Source organism: Poecilia formosa, unplaced genomic scaffold (genome assembly GCF_000485575.1).
Source record: "Poecilia formosa unplaced genomic scaffold, Poecilia_formosa-5.1.2 Scaffold608, whole genome shotgun sequence".
In the NCBI taxonomy this organism is placed as follows: Eukaryota; Metazoa; Chordata; class Actinopteri; order Cyprinodontiformes; family Poeciliidae; genus Poecilia; species Poecilia formosa.
In genome coordinates this window covers 64,842-84,660 of record NW_006800547.1, presented here as the reverse complement: position 1 = coordinate 84,660, position 19,819 = coordinate 64,842, and the positions used below count along the sequence as shown (strand labels likewise).

General features: G+C 50.8%; 3 protein-coding genes across 11 annotated transcripts in view; 1 reads left to right on the top strand and 2 right to left on the bottom strand.

The window, feature by feature from the left end:
- sptbn1 (spectrin, beta, non-erythrocytic 1) overlaps positions 1 to 6,350 on the bottom strand; it is a 27,194-nt gene extending 20,844 nt beyond the window's left edge. Inside the window, exons 1-3 of one of the 2 annotated variants that reach the window (XM_007541431.2) lie at positions 6,258 to 6,350; positions 2,790 to 2,983; positions 61 to 212 (exon numbers count right to left, since the gene is read on the bottom strand). In XM_007541431.2, coding sequence (XP_007541493.1) covers positions 61 to 212; positions 2,790 to 2,943 — 306 coding nt within the window. In that variant the 5' untranslated portion in view covers positions 2,944 to 2,983; positions 6,258 to 6,350. Of the gene's footprint in view, positions 1 to 60; positions 213 to 786; positions 1,147 to 2,789; positions 2,984 to 6,257 lie in introns of those variants that run through there. The other variant, XM_007541432.2, reaches the window with a different exon arrangement.
- A 1,250-nt stretch (positions 6,351 to 7,600) lies between these two features.
- On the bottom strand, positions 7,601 to 12,908 carry polr3f (polymerase (RNA) III (DNA directed) polypeptide F). 2 transcript variants are annotated; one of them, XM_007541429.2, is made up of 9 exons: positions 12,821 to 12,908; positions 12,494 to 12,611; positions 12,198 to 12,265; positions 12,067 to 12,134; positions 11,871 to 11,983; positions 9,627 to 9,770; positions 8,849 to 8,956; positions 8,545 to 8,736; positions 7,601 to 8,469 (listed from the first exon to the last, which is right to left on the bottom strand). In XM_007541429.2, the coding sequence occupies exons 1-9, from the start codon at positions 12,880 to 12,882 to the stop codon at positions 8,392 to 8,394; spliced, it is 951 nt and encodes a 316-aa protein (XP_007541491.1). In that variant the 5' UTR covers positions 12,883 to 12,908; the 3' UTR covers positions 7,601 to 8,391. The 2 variants fall into 2 exon arrangements, with proteins under 2 accessions (XP_007541491.1, XP_007541492.1); XM_007541430.2 differs by lacking the exon at positions 12,821 to 12,908 and adding an exon at positions 12,704 to 12,795.
- Positions 8,404 to 19,796, top strand: dzank1 (double zinc ribbon and ankyrin repeat domains 1). Of its 7 annotated transcripts, XM_016665681.1 has the most exons (16): positions 13,381 to 13,588; positions 13,663 to 13,812; positions 13,889 to 14,034; positions 14,106 to 14,172; positions 14,261 to 14,646; positions 15,054 to 15,165; positions 15,239 to 15,343; positions 15,517 to 15,639; positions 15,709 to 15,870; positions 15,940 to 16,168; positions 16,259 to 16,362; positions 16,454 to 16,537; positions 16,610 to 16,718; positions 16,980 to 17,026; positions 19,319 to 19,378; positions 19,450 to 19,796. In XM_016665681.1, the coding sequence occupies exons 1-15, from the start codon at positions 13,400 to 13,402 to the stop codon at positions 19,346 to 19,348; spliced, it is 2,043 nt and encodes a 680-aa protein (XP_016521167.1). In that variant the 5' UTR covers positions 13,381 to 13,399; the 3' UTR covers positions 19,349 to 19,378; positions 19,450 to 19,796. The 7 variants fall into 7 exon arrangements, with proteins under 7 accessions (XP_016521169.1, XP_016521167.1, XP_016521168.1 ...); XM_016665682.1 differs by lacking the exons at positions 19,319 to 19,378; positions 19,450 to 19,796 and having other exon boundaries at positions 14,261 to 14,494; positions 14,576 to 14,646; positions 16,980 to 17,250; XM_016665683.1 differs by lacking the exons at positions 13,381 to 13,588; positions 19,319 to 19,378; positions 19,450 to 19,796 and adding an exon at positions 8,404 to 8,488 and having other exon boundaries at positions 16,980 to 17,251.
- The last annotated feature ends 23 nt before the right edge of the window (positions 19,797 to 19,819 follow it).

The window sequence follows — 19,819 nt, the reverse complement described above, 5'->3', positions numbered from 1 at the left end:
GTCCGGACAGAACCAACGGCCCTCACCAGTCTCTGTCCGGACAGAACCAACGGCCCTCACCAGTCTCTCTCCGGACAGAACCTCCAGCAGCTTGATGAGCATGCGTCCGTCCCTCAGGTCCAGGTAAAGGTCGGTGATCCTGCAGGACACTCTGGACAGGTGGGAGTTGACCCACTTGGTGAAGGTCTTCTTCTGGACTGCTTCACGTTCATCTGGGTGGACAGAGACACAAACTGGGTCAGAACCGTTAATTCAGTAGATCCTACTGGCTCGGTCCAGGATTCTGGAACTTTAATCTGAAGGGACAACAGGAAGGAAGAGGAACCGGATCGGGTTTGCTGGTTCTGATATAGCAACAGGAAGAATTCCTTCGTGGAACAGAACCATCAACTCTAGAACCGGCCATTGTTTGCTCACTGGTGCTTATTTGAATAAACTGTCGCCATAGCGACGGAGACATGAAATATTTGATAAACAGAATCCTGATGTTTAACATTTTCCTAACGTCGCTGTTTGTGGACAATCAGGTGACACAATTTGAGTTTCATCCAAGTTTAGGATAAATTAAGAACGGATCAATTTAAAGGAGATCGTTATCGCCGGCGGAGACGGAGGTCTGCAAAGAAGACAACATCTGCAAAAACCTGCAGGCTGAGCGCCGAGCCGGTGGAGCTCCAGAGGAGTCGTCCCAGAACCGGATTGACCCAAAGATCAGAACAAGCAGGAGGGAGGGAACCGACCCAAACGGGCAGAACCTGTGAACCTGGAGGCAGGGTTCCCCCTCACCTTGCAGCTGCTTGAAGCGCCCCTCCAGCAGGCTGCTGCTGGCCTGCGGCGCCGCCTCCATCCCTCCTACAGTTCCTTATACGCGGGTCTTTGTGCGTCGGATCCCGGACCTCTCCAGGCCTGGTTCTACTTCAGTCCAGCGACATTCCGGCCGACGTGGCAGGAAGAGTCCCAGCCGATCCGAGGATTCGGTCGGGATGAAATCAGGAAAGGAAATCCTGCGGTAGTTTCCTTCGCAGCGACGGAGCTGAACTTTGGACCTCATGAACAAGAAGCTCAGATTAAAGTTTAACCAGGCAGTCACAGTCTGAAACTCTGGTTCTGGTTCTGGACAGGAGCCTGTGGAGCGGACCGGGAGCAGCGACCTGGAGTCGGCAGCGGCGCCGTGACGAGTCCAGAGGTCGCCGTGACGCCCTGCCCTGCTGCGTCTGATTGGCTGCAGGGACTCCCCCTCTCCTCCTCTGCCCCTCCAGGACGGATACGCTGCAAAAAGTGAAGGTGAAACAGATTCCTTCAGGAGGTCGCTTCCAGGAGAGATACATGCAGAACCGGAACCAGAACCGGGTCAAAACTCTGAGGGAATCCCAGCTCTTCAGGCGTTTCTTCTCTAGACGAGATCCACATCCAGACGGGCCGGGATCAGGGACCCGAGCACACGGCCTTGAGGAACTCCCGTACTGAAACCCAGAGTGTTTCCTGGGAACAGAACCAAGACCAGTACCGGTACTGCCCACGCCGGTCCGGACATGGAGGTTCAGGAAGGTGTTCTCCGGTTTCTGACAGAAAACAGGAAGCAAGGGAACTCTGGTTCCCCTGCTGGTCCAGATAGAGCCGAGGTCAGATGGAGTCAGCAGGGGTCAGCGGGTCACCAGGAGGTTCTGGAGGAACATTTCAACATCATCTGGTGCTGGGTTGGATCCAGCATTCCCAGTAAGTTCTACCTGAAAGCTGCTGGGACAGTTGGACCTGTCAACAGGTTCTGTTCCTGTTGTCTGCACACACACACACACACACACACACACACACACACACACACACACACACACACCATCTGCTCATATGTTTATTATGAGGCGAGCGCAGCATCCATCTGGTCCAACAGACCAGGACCAGAACCAGGTCAGATCTGCAGTGCAGGTCCAGCTGGTGAGTGTGCAGAAGTTGCAGGTCGTTCCTGTTTTATTAATAATAATAATAATAAAGTAACTGTGTTACATAACGAGCCTGCGGGGGGCGCTGTCATCAGACTGAGTTCAGGTTTCTATAAATCGTTGATTCTTTTAAGCTACAAATAAAAACAAGTTGTTGATAAAACAACAATCTGATGCTTTTGTCTTCTTGAGTCTGATGAGGTCAAAGGTCACTGGGGTTCAATTTCTACCTTAGAGTTCTCATTGGACTGAAACTGCTTGTGTGTGGGGTCAGAACCGGTCCAGAACCGGTCCGACTGGCACCATGCTGGTCCCAGTTTGTTTTCTACAAACAGACTGGTATTTACCCCAAGCAGCTTTTTACAGTGGAGAGCGTGAGCCAATGGCACGACAGCATCGCGATGATGTCATCAGCTTCCCTTCATTGTTCCTCACATTCCTGAGTCAAAGACAGGAAGTGAGAAACAAACATCCTGCCGGGCCTGCTGGACCAGAACCAGAACCTGGACCTGGACCTGGCCCAGAACCAGAACCAGAAAATGGACCAGAACCAGAACCAGAACCTGAATCTGGACCAGCTAAAGCACCTCATTTTTCAGCTGATTATGGTTCTGATGGTTCTGATTGGTGCGTTTCTGGTTCTGGCCCCGCCCACTTTCCCAGTGAGGTGTCAGAGAGGCGGGGCTTCCTCTGGTCGTATCGTCTCCACTTCCTGTCTGAGCTGCTGCAGAAACGCACCGCTCCTACCAGGAACAACCAATCAAAGCCAGGAGGAGGGGCTTAGCGTTGTCAGTCATTCTCATGCACTCGCTGCTAAATGAGTACAACCCACAGGGGGCGCCGCCCGCCTACCTGCCAGAGCCTTGATGCGCGAGCGCTCGAAGAGCCGTGCGGAGCTGTTCTCGTTGTCCCAGTCGTCCTCCCAGCGGTTGTTGACGGTGTCGCTGCTGCTGTACTGGCCGTGCAGCTCCATCGGGTCGTACTCGGCCGCCACCGTCGTCATCATGATGGGTCGGCTGACACGGGCCGCTTCAGGGCCACCACACCTGCGGGCGGAACCACGGGTCAGAGGCAGAACCAGAACCTGGGCCCGGTTCCACAGAACAGAACCGGGCACGGCATTGTTTCTTCCTGACCAATGATCATGTTGAGTCTGGCTGCTGCGCTCTGATTGGCTGAGCTCTAATGGGGGACGCGAGGGGATGACGTGGTAGAGCGGTGGGTCAGCATCATTTCAGCAGGACGGAGAGCGGACTGGCAGCAGAGGAGGAGACATGTTGACACCTTTACATTAATCATAATCCAAATCAGTTTAGTTTATAGTTTATGGCAGCAATTCATAAAAAATCTCATTACTGATTTTATTACTTTTTCTCATTCATATTGAAACAGAAACTGGTTTTATTTCTGAAAACGTTGAGCTTTGTTGCAGTCAATAAGGCTCCAGCACTTCACGGGCAGTTAATATTTAATGCACATCTTTGCAGCATTAATATTTCATATTGCAGAGAGGTTGAGATCATGCTGCTCAGGTAGGATCAGGAGGCTGGAAATTCCCACACTGGACGACACCCTGAACCTGGCACAGCCAAGTCTGACTCTGATTGGACGGCAGCAGGAGCCAGCGCCTCATTGGCTGGTCTGTGTGTTCAGGGAACCAGAATCTGCATCCAGTCTGTTTTTAACAGCAGCTTCACTGAATCCTTCAGGGTTTGATCCTGGACTCTAGAACAGCAGATCTAGTTTGTCTAGAAATCCTTTGTTTCTGATTGCCTCGTATTTTTCAGCTTTCTTTATTTCCCATTGCGGGTTTTGAACTATATCAGTTTTTGCTGCAGAACTGCAAAGCCCAGCCATGGTCTTCTGGCTAACCACATTCATGAATCCGCCATTTTTATTCCTGGCAGAGATTTTTGTCTTCCAGGTTTAGTGATGGCGAAACTCTGAGTGGATCGGTCTAATTGCTGGGCTGTTTGTGTTTTAACCCAACCGATCCCCAGCACCAGAACATCTTCCAAATGTTTGGTTAAACTTTATTTTTCCTGGAAATATTTCACATCAGAGGGGAAAGTCGTCTTTGACCTGCGCTAGCATCCAGAAGTTGTAGCTAACTTGGTCTGACTGAGCAAAACGCTAAGCTGCTAATTCAGTTAAAATGATGACAAACTTCATGAATTTATTGTTGATATTCTGGCCACTGTTTGCTAGCATTAGCATCACATTGCAGGTAGCGCTGTTAGCTAGCTGTTAGCTCCTACTGGACCGAACCATCTTGTTTTGAATGTTAACAGTTTGGCATTGCTTTCACCATTTTGTCTTGGGAACACGTGATCCAAATGATTTCAGTTACGTTCTTGGTGCCCACGTTAGCTAACCAGCTAACTATGTGAGCCTTGTTTACCATATGATGTCAGTCCTGTTGTGGCTGGATGGACAAGTCTAACGTCGCTGGCATCTTCCAATCAGTGGAAAATGAAAGGGTCTCATTTGCATTTCAAGCATTAGCAACAAAAGTTGCTCTCAGACGTGTCTCAGGTCAGGGGTCAGAGAGAGGCTAGAGTAAAGGATTCAGACCAGTCGAGCCACAGACCAGTTGGATGTTTTGAGAAATGAACTGATGGGTCAATATGAAGCTCCTTATTCTGATTTAGACATTAATTATTGGTGTTCATCATCATCATCTTTATTGAAGAGCAATAACATCATGAAGTCCAAGCCAGGAAGTGGCTGGAAGAATGATCTCATCAACATTTCCAGGTTCTGGCTGCGCACACAGAACCGACAGCTGTCGGGTCCTGAACACGAGTCCCCCAGAGACACACGACCCGTCCCCCTATGGGCCCCGCCCCTCAGGTTGAGGAACAGCTGTCAGACAGCCGCACGGCAGAGCAGCTGCAGGGAAAACTGCCCCAACATTCCTGAACAGAGGGAACGCACCCACCAGACCCGGTTCTGACCCAACAGAAACCCAAACTGAGCCGACAGAACCGGTCCACTGAGTCTAGTCATTTAGAAAAAGCTGAACTTCAACCTCCGGAACCGATCCAGCTTCAGCTTCCTGCCTGACTTCACTCAGAACCAGAACCAGCTCTTGACTGGGATTCCAGGTTTCAGACAGGAAGCTTATTGATTGATCATCGATTGATTGTTGATGCCATGGCGGCGGCCTCCAGACCTCAAATCCATCCAAGATGGCCGCCAAACATCAGAAACATTTAAAGTTGAACTCTCTAACGACACATGTAGAGGACAAACAAAACCAGGAATCGGATCGGAACCGATCTGTTCAGATCGGACCGGCTTCAGTTGAGTCCAGATTTTCCCAGCGTTCATGGAGGAAGTTTCTGGAGCGGCAGACCGTTCAGAACCTCCAGCAGGACAACGTTCTGGGTCAGAACCAGCAGCTACAGCTGGCCCGGCTCTATGTTCTGGATCCAACCAGAACTTCCTGCAACTTTTCAGAACCAAGAGAATGAGAAGCTGAAGACCCAACAGAACATCTGAACCTGGAACGCTCCGGTACCGTTCTGGTCCAAGGACCCATTTTAAAACTAAAAACCCAATCAACTGTCAGAACAAGAGCGCTTCGGCCAGGACATCAGAACTTATTCCAAGGAACCGAACCGGAACTGTAGAACCAGTAGGAGGAGTTCTGTTGGGTAAAGTTCCTTGAAAAAGATTCCACTTTGGATCTTTCGGAACCCGTCAAGTCCTTGTTGAATATGGTTCTGCAGTTTGAACACCTGCAGCAGGGTTCGGTTCTCTGAGAGGAACGTTCCTCCAGCAGAACCCGGGGATGGAGGCCTCTGTTTTCCAGCATTTTCTGAGGGCCGAGCGGAGCTGCGCGGCGGCCTGCGGAGCCCCAAAGAGCCGGGGAGAGATGGCTGGAGGCCGGCCACGGGCGGTCCGAACCGACGCTGACACGGACCGGGAAATGAGGGCAGAATCGCGGCCGCAGCGGCTGTTATTGTCCCGGCCAGACCGCCTCCTCCCGCGGCCACGCCTGCATGGCGCACCGTTATTATTCTCCATCCTCCAAGCGGGAGGGTGGGGGGCCGGAGGCGGCCAGGCGGGCTGCTAGGTGCCGCGGCCCGGCCACACGGCGCGGCCGGGCCCGGCGGAAGTACCGCGGTTCTGGTTCGGAGAATCCGAGGTTGTTAGGTTTGGATCCGGAGTCCAAACGGCCAGACTGAGCCCGGACTCCCGACACGAAGCGAAGTTAGCCTCAGAAACCTAGAAGCCCCCCAAACCGAAGCTCCAATCACAGCGGCCATTAAAACCCAGCCGAACCGAACCGAACCGGAGCAGGGCGCCGCTTACCTGCTAAGAGATCCACAGCGAGGATCCAAACTTCAGCTGCGGAGGAAGAGTCTGCAGAGCGGACGGAACCGGAGGAGGAGCACCGGGAGGGGGGGGAGGGCTGCTGCAGGGAATGACGGGAAAAGATCCGCACTGACCCTCCTCCTCCTCATCTTCATCCAGCAAGAGCAGAACCGAGCCTGAACCGGACCAGAACAGAACCAGGCCGCCTTGTTTCCGCAGAGAATCGTTTAAATAAATAAACGGAATTTAAATAAATTCAGTGGAAAACTGGAACCAGGGGTCAAATGTTACTATGAGAGGTCAGAGGTCATGTCTCCACCTCCTCAGTGAACTGGCCCTGTGGGAAGTAGAACTCCTGGTTCTGGTTCTGGTCTGACCGCCCTGCTGCTGACTGAGCCATGGTTCCAACACCTGAAGCCGGTAGAACCGGGTCAGAACCCAACCCAGGAGGGAACCAGTTCAGAACCAGGAAGATTCAACAGAACCGGGCTGAGAGCTCCAGAACCTCCATGATGATGATGGGTCTTCATCTCTACTGTCGACCCAGTAGGGCCCAGCGACTGGTTGTGGGTTGAATCCCGACCCAGTTCTGACTGGAACTTTAGCTTCCGAGAGAGAGAGACTCGTCTCCGTCAGAATAATTATAATACATTTTATTTATGGGCGCCTTTGTTGACTTTTGAGGAAATAATAAGTAAAATCAATACAATAATAATCAGTTAATCTGATGGATTCAGTTTCAAACAAATCAGTTTTCAGGATGTGAAACTGGAGAGGACATCGATGTTTCTATGGCAACCGCAGGGAGGAAGAGGAGGAGGAAGCAGCTGCGTTTCAACGAACCAGGATGGAGATGAGAAGGAGCCCGAGAACGGGGCCCTGAGGAACTTCAGAGCTTCAGGGTCTGAGCTACACTAGTGGAAGCTAGCCTTTAGCATGATGGAGAGAAATCCAGAATCAGCTGCCATGAAGATATCGATGAGATTCTGGTGAGAGGAACTGTTCATAAAGAACTACAGGAGAGGAACTGTTCATAAAGAACTACAGGGCGATCAAAGACTTATGAAGGGCAGAGAGGACAGTAGAGATGTCAGGGGTCAGAGGTCGGTGGGTCAGGATGAGGTTCCTCTGGTGAGAGATGAACTGGTTTGAAGTTGGCCTCTGATTGGTTCATTGGCTGTGGGGGCGGGGCCAGAGACAAGTCCCAGGTTGTGGTTCTGGTTATGCCATGGTCCACCTCTTGGGACTGGTTCTGACCCGTAATTCTCAACAGGGACCATGAAGATCCTGTCTTCGTCCTGCAAGAGGTGCTGCAGAAACCACAGAAGAAGAACTCAGAATGTTTTAATGTGTTTTTAATGTTTTTCCACCAGAACCATCAGGTCCAATCAAACCAGACTCGCCAACCCGAGTCATCTAAACCGAATGAAGCCCAGCAGCTGCCAGAACCCGACCAGAACTCTGCGGGCTTCACTGAATTTATTCACAAGCTAAACCAGCAGCACAGAAACTAGAGTTCTGGTTCCAGTCTGTTCCTGAGGTTCTGTGGGATTCCCCTTGGACCCAACAGAACCATCAGGCCTGGATCCAGAGCCGTAGAAGTTCTCTGCGTTTGTTTTTGTCCCTGCAGTTGGAGCTGCGGCTGCCGAGCCGCTTCCTGTCAGGTCGATACGGAGACAGGAAGTGGTGTAAGATGATCCGTGCTGATCGTCAGCACCAAGTCCATTAGAGCCTGATGGAGCAGAACCGGGCCTGATGGGACAAACATCGATCCATGGGTCGGGCTGAAGATGCTCCAACTCTGGGTTTTCCCCAAAGGCACCAGAACTGGGTTGTCCCAGCTGCAGCGTCTGTATGTAGGTGATGTAACCGACTGCAGTCTCCCCCTAGTGGTGGGAGGACTTCTGTTGGGGGAGTGAGTTTACAGCTTTTCATACTTCCTGTTGTTTTTCCTTCCATTTCCTGTTGCTGTAGCATTTTGTGTTTCCATTTTTTCTGTTGCGTTTGTTTCTTAGCATTTGGGTTTTCAGTTTGCCTCGTTCATCCCTCCACCCAGTCGTCTTCACATGTCCACGGCCCCGCCCGCGCCGCACACCGACTCCGCCCATAAGGCTCCTCCGGCCCCGCCCCATCAGAAGTCCAGCCACTCGCTCATGTAGATGCAGCTGGATGGGGAGATCTCTCCTCCTTCGTGGCAGTCGTGGAACACCTGCAGAGAGGACAGACGGGTGAGGTCAGGTGAGGCTGGGGAGGGGCTGCAGGTACGTCAAGGGGGCATGGTTACCGGGCAGAGTCCGCAGGGCGTCTTGACGAGGCCGGTGGGCTGCAGGATGGCGTTGACGCCGCGGTACAGCTTCATCTGGCCGTCCACGCTGCCCACCGTCCCCTCCTTGGCAGCGATCACAGTCATCTCCACCTTCCCATCGTAGATCAGTGTGTTCAGGATGGTCTCGATGTCGTCCATGGACAGGTCCACCTGCGCCCAACACACACACACACACACACACACACACACACACACACACACACCTGTCAGCCCAGAGGTAGACCGACTGCCAGGGGCCTGGACTGCAGGTGGGAGGAGTCACCTTGCTGATTCCCAGCTCACAGATGTACTTCCACACCTCATGCGACGTAGCGAACGAGCTGTTCCTCTGGACCATCGGGCTCTGCTTCCCGTCCCTTGCTGCTTCCGCCTTGGAGCAGAGCAGAGAAGTTCACAGGATCCACCAGGGGGTCACAGACCCAACCAGGGGGTCACAGACCCAACCAGGGGGTCACAGACCCAACCAGGGGGTCACAGACCCAACCAGGGAGTCACAGACCCAACCAGGGGGTCACAGACCCAACCAGGGGGTCACAGACCCAACCAGAAAGTCTCTTGGTGCCGTTGTAAAGGAAAACTGAGGACGAACACAGAGTTTATCACTGATCATGTTGGTTCCATCTGATCTACTTTCATTACTGAGGGCCCAGACCTGCAGAGCTTTCAAGAGGGAGACCTGTGCTGCCCCCTGCTGGAACGAATCATCTAAACCTGAACCGGTGTGTGTGTACTTGTATGTACTACATATAGAAACTGAGGACCTTTTCTTGGTCCTGGCTTACTTTGGAGTTTCTCCTGAGCTCTGCTGGTTAGATTACAGGTTTGGTTAGACTTCTGGTTGGGTGGAGTTTGGCTCTGGTTGGGTGGAGTTTGGCTCTGGTTGGGTGGAGTTTGGAATAAACTTGTTCTTGTTAGAATTAAACAGTCACTAAAATGAATGGAGATCAATACCAAGTCTTCAGTTTGTATAGAAGTACCAGGCTGTGTGTGTGTTTGTGTCCAGACAGCTCTGGTTCTGGTCGGACATGTTCTGCTGGTACCTTGCTCTGCAGGAACTTGAAGCACTGCTGGTTCAGAACCTCCACGAACTCGGACTCGAAGTCCTGGTCACTGTACCAGGCGCCGCCCGTCACCGTACGATCTGGCTGCAGGTTGTACAGCATGTACACCTTCTTCTTGGACGCCTGGAGGACAGAACCACACCGGAACCAGATCAGAACCGGGTCAGCTACTGTTTTCAGCCCGCTCTGTGAGCTCTGATGAGAAACCTGAATATATAAAATCTGCTTTGAATTCTAACCTAATTCTGAGTTCATCAGTCCAAAATGAAACTGATTAATTTAATTTCCTTCCAGTTACTCTAATGATTTTAAACCATTTTAATAAAGTGAATTAGCCTGATTGGCTAATGTGTAGTAGATCCAGCCAATCAGCAGCTAGAACAGACTGAAGCGTCCAATCAGAGAAGAATGAGGACATTTAAATTCTGTCAAACCTCTGCAACATTTTCTAAGTATTCTGCATTTGTTTCAGTATTTCTGATGTTTGTTGAGTTTTATAGAAATTAAAAATGTTCCTTTAATTATATTTCATACATAGTAAAGTAAATCTGACTGGTTTCTGGTGCGAACGGAGTGATAGAGCTGATTGACAGCAGGAGGCCAGTGGATTACCGCTCCGCAGAGCCGAGTTACGGTGGAACTAAGAAGATCCGCCGCTTCCCAGCCGTTTCCTCAGCAACGCCACGTCCCTCGTCAACAAACGGACGAACTGAGGCCCCTCTCGAACCATCAGACAGATGTTGTCATGACAACAGACTCCTGACTTCAGTCAGGAATCCGGGACTCAGCTAATTGAGCCAATCGGCGACATGACTGCGTTTTGGTAGGAAGAGCAGAGGGGGCGGAGTCTGTGTCACATCAACACCTGCTGCTCCCCACACAGGACTTCACCGTCTACGTCCCCCCCAAACAGAGCCGCTACCCAGGTTTCACTACTGCCAGAGATTTTAATCATGTCAGCTTAAAGCTGCCCACACCAACTCCAACATCCGACTGGGTTACGGAGCCACGCGGTACCAGGCCTCATGTCGCCGTTTTGTTCATTCAGAAATTTCTCTTTTTAAAGCAGGACACAGTGGAGGGACTCTCACCTGACTGTTGGGGTTCGTAGTGACCGTTGGTCAACAATGAAATGCACTTTTTACATTTTTTTACTGAAAAACATGATGAGCTGCTGGACGGATGAGCCCCAACCACCGGGCTCAGAAGGTTTTCTGGGGAAACCTTGGCACGCATCCGCTTCACTGAATTCAGCTCCGCTTTCATGGCAGACCGGTGTGGAAACTGGCAGGCCTTGGAAGCCCCTCTCCCACCTGTTGCTGGATTAAGGACTTCCTGACAAAACGCACACTGACAGTCAGAGTCAGTAGCTCATCAACTCTGGCCCTCTGCTCTTCATGCTTCCAGGCCACCAAAGTAGCACTTTGTTAAACTAGCAGACGACGACAGCAGGGGGTCTCACCTCAAGGGAGACCACCCTACGCTCAGCCAAGACCAAGGAGCTCATCCTGGATGTTAGGAGAAGTAAAGGAGACATGCAGACGCCAGGTGGAGAGGGTCAGACTTCTGCTTCCTGGGGGTTCATTTCATGGATAAACAGGCCTGGAGCAGAAACACAGCAGAACGGGCAAAGACAGTCCAGAGACTCCGTGTCCTGCCCCGTGTCCTGCCCCGTGTCCTGCCCCGTGTCCTGCCCCGTGTCCTCAGGAGAAACTATTGTCCTCAAAAGCTGCTGGAGGTTTTCCATCGATGCTCCACTGAAAGCATCAACTGCTGCTGCCTCTGTGCTTCAGACAGAGACAGATGGACAGAGAGACAGGTGGACAGACGGACAGAGAGACAGGTGGACGGACCAAACCCAGCAGCCCTGCGGTTACTAATCGCCATGGCTACTGTTTGCTGTTTACCACCAATTTCATTAAAGTCCATGTAATTTTATAATTATAGAATTACATTATGTTTCTAAAATGACAATAACAATTACTGATTGATTGGTCAATCAGTAATTGATCAATCAAAAATATAAATATATTTAATGTGTTTGTGTATGTAGAGACATCAGCTGTGGATGGAGGACCGATCCTGCCAAAACCGATATATCAAAACAAAATAACCAATTTGACAAAAGTCTTTAAGACGACAAAATATTGCAACCAAAAAATAAAAAATAAGTCTGTGTTGTACCAGCTGGGCCTGAACCGGGCCGGGCGGTTCTGGACTCACCGCCACAGACTTGACAGCCTTGATGAGCTTCTTGCTCTCCAGGTTCTTCAGGATCTTGTTGATCTCCGTCAGAGGAAGGTTGCTCTTGAAGCGAATGTCTCTGCTCCAGATTCCTGCGGCGACACCAGAACAGGCCATGAGGTTCTGACCCGATCGGTCCTGACCCGATCACGGCGGACCGTCTACAGGACGCTACCTTTGTTTCCTGCGTCCTCGATGATCTGGTAGACCAGCTTCTCCTGGTTGTCAGAACCTTTCATCTTACTAGAACACAGAGGAGCGTCAGGGAGGAACGACCCGGCAGAACCGGGCCGGTGTGGAGCTTACCTGGCGCTCTGCGTGTCCTTCAGCCGGTACAGCAGACCCGAACTGTTCCTCAGCAGGTCCAGCTGACCCTGAAACACAGTCAGGTCAAAGGTCAGGAGCTGGAAAAGTATTCACACCCTGTCAGTTTCTTCTTCTTCTTTTGTCTTAAATGTTTCACATCAAACAAACAGGAAGCTGCAGCCGGGATTGTCAGTTTATTGCTGACGTTCCACAGAAATGGTCTCAGTGATGCAGTCCACTTATCGTCAGATCGATACGGCGAAGAACGAACCGAACCGGAACCGGAAGTGACTGACCAGGGACAGCAGCTTGTTGAGCGCCATGGCGCGCTGCTGGGGCTCCAGGTGAGGCAGGTCGTTCTGGATCACCTGGTCTGTGATTCCCTGGGGAAACTGCTGACACAGCTCCTTGATCCTGGAAAACACCCGAACCGAACCGAGTCAGAGCATGCTTCTGGAAACATTAAAAATAATCAAAACGTTTCTCCTGGTTCTTCTTCTCCGAACCTCTGGTTCTGCTCCTTTCAGAATCATTCTGTTTAAACCTCAAAGTTCTGTCAGCTGGGGTTCGGTTCTTCTGAGCCGAACTACCTCGGAGTTTGGTTCTTCTGAGCGGGTTTTCACCTGTTCTCTATCTCCGCCGGTTCCGAAAGGTTCGTCTCCTTCTTCACCTTCACCTCTGCCATCCTGACCCAATTCTGTTGTTCCGTCTCTCCGCAGCGGGGCCGAGTTTGACTGGACCGAGTTGAACGTGCTGCGATGAGCCGGGGTCCTTAAGCCTGTGTCTCCGTGTGTCTCTCAGTGTGAGCTGTCCTGATCTGTGCCTGATTACAAAGGAGTCGGGGTCCTGCAGATATTCTGCTGGTCTGTTCGTTTAATGAACTCTAGTTCAGTTCTATGAAATGAAATATATCACATATTTATATTTAGATTAAAGCATTTTACCTGAAGTTTTAATGTAGAAAATACTGCGGCTATTTTAGGAAACGTCGGCAGTGAAATCCAGAAAATCCGATAAAAATCCGGACGAGACTGAATCATATTAAACATAAAAACTGTGCCGAACCGAACCAGGGCAGGTGGTTCTGGTTCTGGTTCTAGAATCTAAGCATTGTTGCTTAGCGTTGTGGGCGGAGCCTACTGTGATCCCGTTGTCATGGTGACGCTAAACGCAACAGCTGGGCTTCAGTGAAAATACTGCTGATGTCCCGATCAGAAATTCATTTTAACGAAATTCACAGAAAACTGGAAAAACAAGAGCGGAACCAGAACCAAACAAGGGTCAGAACCGGATCAGAACTGGAACTTACGTGGGGACCAGTTTGTCACGAAATGAAACGTCTGGAACATTCGGCTACTGGATCAGAACCGGATCTGAACTACGTTCATCAAAGTTTGTGATCCTCTGAGGTGACATGTTGTTCATGATCTACATAAGACCAATAATCAATCGTTCTGCCACTCAGCAGCTCAGTGACTGTTATCGATTGGCCAGCGGTTGCCATGGCAGCAGGCGCCATTTCAGCTCCTCTAATCATCCCGATCAGCGAGGGCGTGACCCGCAAACCCAAGACCCGCATCGACACCAGGACGCCCGTGTGCATCCAGTCAGGTACATCCAACCACATCCAACCAGCATCCAACCACATCCAGTCAGGTACATCTAACCCTGGTCCTCCAGGTGTCCCTGGTCCTCCAGGTGTGCTGATCTTCTTCACTCTGGATGGATCGAAGCCGGTTGCCGGGCAGCGGGGGTCAGAGGTCGGCAGCAGGAAGTACACAGGTCCCATCCTGCTTCCTGCGGGCCGGGTGTCTGTCAGAGCCGTGGCTGTCACCAGGTAACGTTCAGCAGAAACACTTGAGCTACATGACTTCCTGTTTCCCTCTGCTGAGTGTAACTGCGGTGCAGGGACGGGAGGCGCAGCTCCGTGGTCACCAAGGTGTTCTCTGTGGGTCAGGTGGAACCAGACCAGCAGGTAGCCAATCAGCAGCCTGTAGCTGACCTCTGACCTCGCTCACCTGTCTGGTCTGAAGAGCTCCGCCTCCGTGGTTCTGTTGCTTCAGGTCCAGTCTGAAGGAGGCTACGATTCTGATGAGCGGTCCGGTTCTGATCCAACACCTGCAGGAACACCTGGACGCTCTGAGTGGATTGAAGTCACCTGCAGTCCGGCTTCAGAACCGGGCCGGACCATGTCCAGTCCTCCGCCGGTCCCCCTGCCCTCCAGATGCTCCAGAGGTGCCGGGATCCCAGATCCTGATGCTGCCTGGACCAGCTCTTCCCGACGCTCCCACTCTGCGGTAAACAGGCTAACAGAGAGATCCGGCAGGAAGTTCCAGACATGGCCAGAGTATTACGGTGATCCACTTCTTGTCTGCCAGGATTCTCACCATCCAATGCCGCTGAGCAGCAAACTGCAAACCCAATGGCTGAGAGACGTCACCACGCCGTGGTACGCTCTCAGGACATGCCCACTCTGATGACACTACCATTGAGACACACCCACTGGCAGAGACACGCCCATTAAAATCAATTATCAGTGAAAGACAAACTGATTTCCAAATAGTTTTTTTATTGTGTCAGAATATCTATGCTGTTGGTTTATTAATGGTTTATTCATGTTTATTATTGGTTTATTAATGGTTTATTCATGTTTATTATTGGTTTATTAATGGTTTATTTTTAGCTTATTAATGTTTATTATGAATAAATAAACCATTTATGATGTTTTTTATTATATTATAGTAAACATGTTAATGTTACATGTTATAACTGGCTTATTGTTTATTAATGTTTATTATTGGTATTGTGGTTCCTCACCCGTCCACTGGGGGACGTGTCCTGGTCCTGTGTCTCTAGGTGTCCTCGCTGCCTCTGCCCTTCAGACCCGTTTGCTCGGTTCTGTCCTCAGTGTGGCGCTGTTATTCCTCCAGTTCCGGCACTCAGGCCGCCCCCTGCTGGGAGAGGACAGGTACTGCACTTGTCCACCGTCCAGCTGCTGCCAGCTGGTCCGGACGGACTGACCGTCTGTCCTGCTGTCTCAGCTGCTGCCGTGTCCTTCCTGTCGCTGCCTGGTTCCCATCAACTCTCAGACCTGTTGGACCTGCGAGGCGTCCACAGATGGGTCCCGGGCCAGCTTCTCCCTGCAGGTGAGCTCAAGGTGTATCGCCGTTAGCAAACATGGGTCAGGTTTTGATGGAACCGGGACATCAACCAGGAAGTACTCGCATCGAGTTCTGGTTCTGACCTGCGGCCGGTACGTCCAGAGCAGAACCAGGTCAAACCAGTTCTGGTCCAGGTTTACCTGTTTGTGTTGCTGCAGGTAGATCAGGGTGGAGGCAGCGCCCCCTCTAGTGGGCCGGTGGACAGCAGCATGTGGTCCTGCTCCAGCTGTCGCCGTCTGAACCGCCATGATGCCAGATTCTGCGACCGTTGTGGCACCAAGGTGACCTTTGACCTCTTGGTGTGCTGGGCAGTGAAGCATTGTGGGATATTTATTGGTGTGCATATCCAGGCTGGCCACGCCCCCTGCTGGGTGACGTGTTGGCGGTGTGGAGAAAGCGCACCGCTGGACGCCCCCCACTGTGCGGCGTGCGGCGTGTTCCTCCTGGCACTGGCCCCGCCCACACCCTGCAATGACATCACACCGCCTGAAGAGGACACCGCCCACAGCCAGGTAGAAAGACACCCGTTTCCTGTCGTCCGCTTACTTCCTTCCTGTCGTTAACGGGCTGGGTACTCTCAGGCCCCGCCCCCTTGTGACTCTGCCTGGAAGGCTCCGCCCCCACAGAGCCCCGCCTCCAGAAGGGGCGTAGCTCCTCCCCCTGTGGATCGGTCCACGCAGACCGTCGGACTCTATTACCCATCAGCCATTGAGCTGCAGCAGCAGGACCAGCAGAGGGCGATGTGGCGCCGGCGGGAGGCGGCGAGGAGCGACCGCCGGCCGCCGCTCAGCGCCGTCAGCCCCGGCAGAGGTACCATGGCAACGCCATCAGAGGCTTGGCCCGGTCCAGGGATCTTCCCTATGGTTCTGTTTGATTCCGTTGGTTCTGATGGTTCTGTAGGTTACTGGAGGAACCAACTGGACCATGTCTGTGCTCACCTGAGGAGCTACACCCAGAACCGGGCCTCCTTCAGAACCCTGCTAGCAGAACCTCGACTGGGCCGGGTAAGCTGCTCACCTGAGGAACAGAACCTGTGGTTCAGCTGAATGTGGGCCAGATTAGTTCTGATCCGGTTTGTTGTTCTACCCGGTCCAGATGGTGTCGGCGCTGGTCCAGCAGAACCAGGATGAAGTGGTTCTGATGTTGAGCTTCTCGCTGGCCGCTGATCAGAACCTGCAGGTGAGGCCCGGTCTGGGTCGCTGAACCGGTTCTGAAGGCAGACCTTTGACCTGGCAGAACCTCTGTGTCCTGCAGGTCGGACCTGACAGCGACCCTGACGGCCCGGCAGGAAGTTCAGGTCAGGAATCAGGTCGGGTCCAGACGCTGAGCAGTGTCACACAGCACGCTACAGACAGAGCCGGTAAGAACAGAGGATGTTCTGGTGGTTCTGATTTGAACATAAGAGAACAGGGCGGACTGATGAACAGTGACCCCTGGTGGCCGGAGGGGGAAACCCAGAAACCACAGCCTTTTGTTTTACTTTACTTTTAGGATGAAATTCTTTCCACCTGACAGAACTGGTTCTGACCCAGTTGACCTGCGGAACACCTGGAGGTTCTCCTCCAGCTCTGTTCAGAAACAGATCAGAACCTCTGGCTCAGAACTCTGCTTTGTCTTCCAGGAAGTCGAGGGCTGAAGCAGGATGCCGACCCAGAACCTAACCTGTTGGTAAGAACTGAACAGAACCAAACCGGGCCGCTAAAAACAGAACCAAACCGGGCCAGCCCGGGCTGCTGGTAAGAACAGGTGACCCACCTCCAGCTAGCTGGGCTCTGATTGGCTGTCTGGCTGCAGGTGAGCAACGGATCAGACGGTTCTGTTCAGGGGCGCCACCAGGAATCTTGGGCCCCCTGACAAAAAAATAAGTTTGGGCCCCCCTGTGCAGCTGCTGTTACAATTTTTGAGTCTATTTGACCCATAAAAAGCGTCACAATTTTAAAGGCCTGCCTCTGCTTTGCTTTCTTTGGTTCAATACTGATAATCAGCACAATATTTACTGCTCATGAATCTAACATCCAACAGTCCACATCCAGTATGCAGGTAGGTTGTTTATTTTTTTTAATTAGTTTTAGATACTGAAATGTCTCCCCATGAGCAACAGTCAAAAGCAACGAGCAAAATATACATGAAGCAATCCAGACTTCTAAAAAATCCTATGTAGCTGTGTAACCTCGGTAATTCTGATCGATCAGCATAAATTAGTTCTTTGTTGTGTGAATAAGGGCCAGGAGACAGGATGAGATGAAACGTCGTTTATCTGTGCGAAACAGAATATGGACTGATCAGGAATCGGGTTCATCACAGCGGGTTCAGCACCTCGCGCCCATCTCTCATGAACTGGCAACGAGATTTAACCCTGCCAACCACCAGGAGGGGGTGCTGTTTCACCCTTTACACATGAACCCAAACTGGGAAGTAATGACAAGTGGAATTCTATACAATATTAACTGTGTTACAGCTGCATTTTATTCAAGCTGCAGTACATAACTTTAATAAAAAAATGTTTTCTCCACATTTCACAATGTCATAGCAGTTTGTTATGAGACAGATAATCTGTGAAAACAATCAATCAGAACTAGTAGGACGCTCTTACCGCTGTCAATCATCCTCATTCACTCACTGCTAAATGTGCTAATGGGGGAGAAACAACTTATTACAAGAAACTGTTTATCTGCCATCATTGGTAGCTATGCTAACTAAACAGCATTCACAGTTTGAATCTGCACAGCTCTGTGCTAGCTGCAGCAGGCGCATATATATATGTGTGTGTGTGTGTGTGTAACAAAGATAAAAGCTTGTGTGTGTCTTTCTGTGAGTTTTGATCAAAATGATTGTGGGGTTGTATGTGTAAGATGGACATATTATTGTGTATATATTATGATCGTCAGTAATATAATAGCGCTGCATAAATCATAAGATATGGCGACATGGTGGGACTTCGTCCAACTTTTAGCGTCACTTGGAAGGAAAGCTTAAAGAAAGGTAAGATCTGTGGACGTGATGCTAGCAAAGCTAGCTGTACNTTTAGCGTCACTTGGAAGGAAAGCTTAAAGAAAGGTAAGATCTGTGGACGTGATGCTAGCAAAGCTAGCTGTACTGAGACACATGTTGCTTCTGCGATGAAAAAAAGTTGTCACTCATGCGCTGAATTGTTGTGTGGAGGTGTTGACTGAGGTGTCGCTTATGGTACAACGGTGTGACTAAAGTCTGCATTGATATGACATTCAGGAACGATCCGATTCTTCTGGACGGATCTTTACTGATTAAATTTATTTCAGCTCGAAGTATTTAATATGTAGGTGTTCAGATCAATTTGAGAAGCAATTTTGAAAGTAAAACTTTTTTTTAAGTCACGTAGCGCGGGGTGCTGGTCTTGACTTGGTCTCAGGTTCGGTGGTCTTAACAACAACTCTGCTACTGGCTCCTGGTTCCATGTTCTCCTCCACCCACCTTCTTTCCACCCCCTTTCTGCTGGATTTCTTTCAAAATAAAAGCCACTAGGGGCAACAAAAGTGAAGTTCATGCTATGTTAGGACAGGAGACAAGATGTCTCCATCCCTGAAATTATGATGCATAGAATCAAATATCTAAGTTTAAACTATGTTACAGAGTAAACATAATAAAAACATGCTTTATCTGTGGCATTGTTCATTAAGATGGCACATTTCTAATGTATTAAAATTAAAGACGATTGGTTCACCTAATGATATTGTATTAGGGATAAAGTAATGCATTCAGCAAGTACTTTTACTTTTAATACTTAAGTATTTTTAAAAGCCAGTACTTTTTACTTTTACTTAAGTACATTTTTTGAGTACTTTCTCCACCACTGGTGGGTGGAGCCACAGGTGTTACAGTGAAGGTGGTAACACCTGATTCATGAACCCTGGCCACACCCACATTCTGACCACGCCCCCTTCGGTTTGTCATGTGACTTCAAGGCGTTCTCCTCTTCCTCAGGATGAAGAACTCTGCAGTTCTGGGTTCTGATTGGCCAGATATCGCCGAGTTCCTGCTCAGGTACGACTCACCTGGCCTGAGCGCCCGCCGCCGTGGCTCCTCCCCCTTATGATGTCACCATTTGCCTACAGGTACAGGACTAGCGGGTCTGTGGGTCAGACGCTGCCAACTTGGCCGGTCCCAGTAGAACCAGAACCTTCCCCCGGCCGGTCCAGAACGCTACATGCCTTCAGAGCTTCAGACGCCCTGGTTCTGGTTCTGACCCATTCCTGTGACGAACTGAGGCGGCCATCTTGGATTCCTGGCATGAAGAAGCGGTGTGATGGTTGCTATGGTGACGCCCGCCCTCTGCGGCCACAACAGATCGGACCGATCAGGACCTACAGATCAAATATGATGGAATATTTGTGGGGTTGACCTCTGACCCCAGCCAGGTCGTTTCTTCCAGTTTATGGAAATAAAACCCAACATTGATTTAGAAGTTTTTATTTATTCATGTCA